The sequence below is a fragment of the Austrofundulus limnaeus genome, unplaced genomic scaffold, assembly GCF_001266775.1.
Source record: "Austrofundulus limnaeus strain Quisiro unplaced genomic scaffold, Austrofundulus_limnaeus-1.0 Scaffold790, whole genome shotgun sequence".
Classification (NCBI taxonomy): domain Eukaryota; kingdom Metazoa; phylum Chordata; class Actinopteri; order Cyprinodontiformes; family Rivulidae; genus Austrofundulus; species Austrofundulus limnaeus.
In genome coordinates, this window is record NW_013953192.1 from 66,083 (window position 1) to 71,925 (window position 5,843).

At 46.7% G+C, this 5,843-nt stretch overlaps 1 protein-coding gene across 1 annotated transcript in view; it reads left to right on the forward strand.

The window, feature by feature from the left end:
* LOC106532541 (high affinity cAMP-specific and IBMX-insensitive 3',5'-cyclic phosphodiesterase 8B) overlaps positions 1-5,843 on the forward strand; it is a 140,600-nt gene that overhangs the window by 62,787 nt on the left and 71,970 nt on the right. The window contains exon 5 of the mRNA XM_014028633.1: positions 1,348-1,405. Coding sequence (XP_013884087.1) covers positions 1,348-1,405 — 58 coding nt within the window. The remainder of the gene's footprint in view (positions 1-1,347; positions 1,406-5,843) is intronic.

Genomic DNA, 5,843 nt, shown 5'->3' on the forward strand with positions numbered 1-5,843 from the left:
ATCATTTGGCACGGGAGCTTTACAAATATAAATTACAATGGCAGCTCTAAGACAAAGTATGCAGGAGGAGAAGTGTGCCAAAATGGAGATGACTTGGATGGGAAATCACAATAGTGTGCACTGCATTGGCAATGCACACTGATTACAAGTGTAGACAGGTGTGAGTGGAAAATCTGGAGAAAGGTGAAACTGAGGTAAAGAGGCAATGACACGAAGAATACACAAGAGGGAGGCACAAGGACAGCAGAAATGATCACACAAAAACACAAACCTCACACAAATTTGAGACTAATATGTAATGTAATGTCTAAAAATGGCTGAAATTTGGTCAATTTTACATTTTAACTTTTGCGTCCATCTTCGATTTCTGATTTATCTTCATTATGTGCTGGAGAATATTCATAGTTATGTATGCAACACATTCCTCTCCTCTTGAGTATCAGTCACCTGGAGGCAGGACATAAAAGCCTGAATTTTGCCTGAAACTCTCAGACTGAAGAAGTCTCTTGGAYGAGAGACGAAACGTTTCATTAAAGAAGAACCCGTCCAGAAGACCTATACAATTTTTTTTCCTTTGATTTTTTACCTGGATTACTGAGATGCATCAGGACACTCCTCTCCTCTTGATTTGATATGACAAGCCCRAAGAAAGAGACTGCTTTTGATGGATTTAATAATAGATGCCTTCATTAATTTCTAATGGCAAGCCCTAATAAAATATAGAGATCTTTTTTGAGGTGGATAACTATAGGCGCCATCATAAAAATGAAAGGAGGCAGAGGAATACCTTGCTTCACAAAGCATTTCTCTGCTTTATTATTCATTTGATTTGGTAAGCCCTAATTAATAAAAAACTGGTCCAAATCTGCTTATTCTTGTTTCAGACGTACACTCCACTCCATTGATCATAAACACAGGGGCAGCTGCCAAGGTGGGAATAAAGTGTACCATGGAGAGTATTATGTGGGCAGATGTAGGCAACAACAATGTGTACAATGTAGACTACCATGTAGCAAACTAATCATATGAAAAAAGCTCCAATTTTCAAAACCTTATTACTGATCTTTTATTGGTTCCTTGATTGCTATTGAAATTTCATTAATTTTCATCAACAAGTAGAAGCCCAATGAGATACTTAACCAAAACTCTACCAGCTTAGAGTGCTGCTGTGCAGAGTCTGTGTGTACCTGTGCATAGTAGTGTGTGTGTGTGTGTGTGTGTGTGTGTGTGTGTGTGTGTGTGTGTGTGTGTGTGTGTGTGTGTGTGTGCAGTAGTTGAGAAATGTCCATGTTTTTGATGAATGAATGCAGTTGCAGATAAAAATAATTTATTTCTGTCGTCACATAGACTGTCTGACCAAGAGGAGCCATCTGTTCTTCCTCTCCTGTGTGCTGGATTTAGCAGAGTATGTTTGGACAGATTCCTACTCTTGTTAATGTGTTTAAATCTTTAAAAGAAATCTGAGATTTTAAATACAAACTAGTGGTTTGAATGCTGAGTGCAAAGTGACTGCTGAAATCTGCTAAAGAAGCTGAATCTGAGTTAAAGGTAAAAGACTAGCTTAAAACTAAAAGGAGCAAATCTCCATCTAAAAGCTAAACAGAAAGCCAAAAGTAGCAAGATGCTAAATGAAAGCAATGAGTAGCAAAGGCTAGCATAAAAAAAACAAACCTAAAAGCAGAAAATGCTGGCTAAATGCAGCAAAAGGTTAGCAAAAATAATGGTTAGCTAAAATAGCAAATGGCTAAAAGTAGTAAAATTTTAGCAAGAAAACAAAAAGTAGTAGCCTCAGTGGGATCAATTAAATGCTAAAATAGCAAAAGCCTGCCTGGAAGTTAAAGTTATCAAAAGACTACTGTAACTAAAATCTACATGCAGCAAAACGGCAAGATAGAAGTTAAAAGTGTCTAAGTGCTGGCTAAAAATAGCTTAACTAAAAGACAAACCTTGCTTATCCGAGGTCAGGTCTCGGGGTCAGCAGTCTAAGCAGAGAGACCCAGACTTTCCTCTCCCCAGCCACTTGGGCCAGCTCATCCGGGGGAATCCCAAGGTGTTCCCAGGCCAGCTGAGAAACATAGTCCCTCCAGCGTGTCCTGGGTCTTCCTCTGGGTCTCCTCCCAGTTGGACGTGCCTGGAACACCTCACCAGGGAGGAGTCCAGGAGGCATCCTAACCAAATGAACCACCTCAACTGGCTCCTCTCGACATGGAGAAGCAGCGGCTCTACTCTGAGTCCCTCCTGGATGAATGAGCTTCTCACCCTATCTTTAAGGGTGAGCCCAGACACCCTATAAAGGAAAATCATTTCTGCCGCTTGTATCTGCGATCTTGTTCTTCTGGTCACAACCCAAAGCTCGTGACCAGAGATGAGGGTTGGAACGTAGACCAACCGGTAAATCAAGAACTTTGCCTTTTGGCTCAGGTCTTGCTTCACCACGACAGACCGGTACAGCGCCCACATCACTGCAGGTGCAGTATCAATCCACCTATCGATCTCCTGCTCCATTCTTCCCTCATTCGTGAACAAGACCCAGAGATACTTAAACTCCTCCACTTGGGGCAGGACCTCTTCCCCGACCCGGAGAAGGCCCCCTACCCATTTCTGGCTCAAGACCATAGTCTTGGATTTGGAGGCACTAATCCTCAACCCAGACGCTTCACTCTCGGCTGTAAACTACTCCAGTGAGAGCTGGAGCTCACTCTCTGATGAAGCCAATAGGACAGTATCATCTGCAAAAAGCAGAGATGCAATCCTAAGTTCACCAAAACAGATCCCCTCAACACCTTGGCTGCACCTAGAAATTCTGTCTATAAAAGTTATGAACAGAATTGGTGACAAATGGCAACCTTGGCGGAGTCCAATTCTTACTGGAAACGAGTCCGACCTACTACCAGCAATGTGGCCCAAACTCTGGCACCTGTCATACAGGGACCTAACAATGGTTTGGAAGGGGTCGAACACCTTCTCTAAGTCCACAAAACACATGTAGACTGTTTTGGTGAACTCCCAGGACCCTGCTGAGCGGGTGGAGCTGGTCCACTGTTCCACGACCAGGACGAAAACCACGCTGCTTTTCCTGAATCTGAGATTTGACTATCCGATGGATCCTCCTCTCCAGTACCCCTGAATAGACCTTACCAGGGAGGCTTAGATCTGGGATCCCCCTATAGTTGGACCACACTATGCACTCCCCATTTTTAAATAAGGGCACCACCACCCTGGTCTGCCAATCCAGGGGAACTGTCCCCGATGTCCATGCAACATTGTAAAGTCATGTCAACCAGCGCAAACCCACAACATCCAGAGCTTCAAGGAACTCCGGGCAAATCTCACCCATCCCCGGTGCCTTGTCACTGAGGAACTTTTTAACCACCTCGGTGACCTCAGCACCAGAGATTGGAGAGTCCCACCCAGGGTCCTCAGGTTCTGCTTTCTCATGGGAAGACATATCAGTGGGATTGAGGAGGTCTTCAAAGTATTCTGCCCACCGACCCACAATGTCCTGGGTTGAGGTCAGCAGTGCACCATCCCCAATATAAACAATGTTGGTGGCGAACCTCTTTCCCCTCCTGAGATGCCGGACGGTGGACTAGAATCCCCTCGAAGCTGTACGGAAGTCTTTTTCCATGGCCTCTCTGAACTCCTCCCACACCCGAGTTTTTGCCTCAGTGACCACCGGAGGCACAATCTGCTTGGACTGCCAATACCTATCAGCTGCTTCCAGAGTCCCACAGGCCAAAAAGACCCGATAGAATTCCTTCTTCAGCTTGACAGCTTCCCTCACCACTGATGTCCACCAGCGGGTTCGAGGGTTACCGCTACGACAGGCCCTGAAAACCTCACGGCCACAACTGAGGTTAACAATGGAGGTACGGAACATGCCCACTCGGACTCAATGTCCCCCACCTCGCCCGGAACGTGTTCAAAGTTCTCCCGGAGATGTGAGTTGAAACTCAGTCTAACAGGAGACTCTGCCAGACATTCCCAGCAGACCCTCTCTATTCGTTTGTGTCTTCCAGGTCTGACTGGCAGACACAAACGATGGTTCCCCATCCCCAAAGTTCCCCACCATTAGGGCCAACTCACCACCAGGTAGTGGTCAGGTGACAGCTCCGCCCCTCTCTTCACCCGAGTGTCCAAGTCATGCAGCCGTAGATCAGATGAAACGACAACAAAGTCGATCATCGAACTGAGGCCTAGGGTGTCCTGGTGCCAAGAACATATATAGACACCCTTCTGCTTGAACATGGTGTTCGTTATGGACAATCCATGATGAACACAGAAGTCCAATAACAAAACACCATTTGGGTTCAGATCGGGGTCGGGGGGTCTCCCAATCACGCCCCTCCAGGTTTCACTTGTCATTGCCCATGTGAGCATTGAAGTCCCCCGGCAGAACGAAGGAGTCCCCGTTAGGAGCGCTCTCCAGCACCCCCTCCAAGGACTCCAAAAAGGGTAGGTAATCTGAACTGCTGTTAGGCACAAACAATAGTCAGGACCCGTCCCCCCACATGTAGGCGGAGGGAGGCTACCCTCTCATTCACCGGGGTGAACCCCAACATACAGGCACCAAGATTGGGGGCAATAAGTATGCCCAATCCTGTTCGGCGTCTCTCAGCATGGGCAACTTCAGAGTGAAAGTGTGTCCAGTCTTTCTCGAAGAGACTGGTTCCAGAACCAGAGTGGTGCATCAAGGTGAGTCCAACTATATCTAGTCAGAATATTTCAACCTCACACACCAGCTCAGGCTCCTTCCCCACCAGAGAGGTGACATTCCACCTCCCTAGAGCCAGCTTCTGTAGCCGAGGATCGAACCGCCAGGGTCTTTGCCTTCGACCACTGCCCGTTGCACATTGCACCCGACCCCTATGGCCCCTCCCACAGGTGGTGAGCCCATGGGAATGGGGACCCACGTCTCCTCTTCGGGTCATGCCAGGCCAGGCTCCATGGGTGAAAACCTTGCCACCAGGCGCTTGCCAACATGCCCCACCTCCAGGCCTGGCTCCAGAGTAGGGCCCCAGTGACCCGTGTCTGGGCGAGGCAACACTTACCATACTATACCATACAACTTTTATTTATAAAGCACTTTAAAAAGCACAAGGCCAATCAAAGGGCTGTATAATAGACAGACCCAAAAGGACATAGTTGAAATTACAGTCACTTAGTCACACTTAGACACGCTTAGTCTATTTGTGGTGCTCATCATGATGGGCCTTTGGGCTGCATTTTGACTGATCCCTCACCTAGGACCCATTTGCCTTGGGTGATCCTACCCCGGGGGCATGAAGCCCCTGACAACATAGCGCCTAGGATCATTGGGACACTGAAACCTCTCCACCACGATAAGGTGGTAGCCCAGGGAGAGGATCAGAGAGTTAGCTAGAGTGAAAAAAAAAATCTAAAAATATTAAATGGCTGGCTAAACCTAAAATTAGTAAAAGTCTGGCTAAAGGTTAGAATTGCCAGCTGCAAGCAGCAAGCAGCAAACATTTTGCTAAAGTGATTGTCGCGGCAAGAATGGTCAGAACCACGGCGAAAAGGGTGTTTAAAAGACAAGTCTTGCGGGTGTGATTATAAAGTCATTTATTGATGGGCAGACATTAAACAGAAAGCAATCACGAAGTCTGTAAGATGTGGGCCCGGCTGTCATCGGCGGACATGCAAAGTTATACTGTCAGTTATCATCATGTGATAATGAACAACCAATCAGAATGTGCCTCGTTCTGGTACATGAAGTAGGTCAGCTTGATGCTGACATCCGGAAGGATATCACAAGATATGAACAAGTGTTCATATCTGCAGGAACAGGAACAGGAACGAGTGGACAGTGTCCAGGTGATACA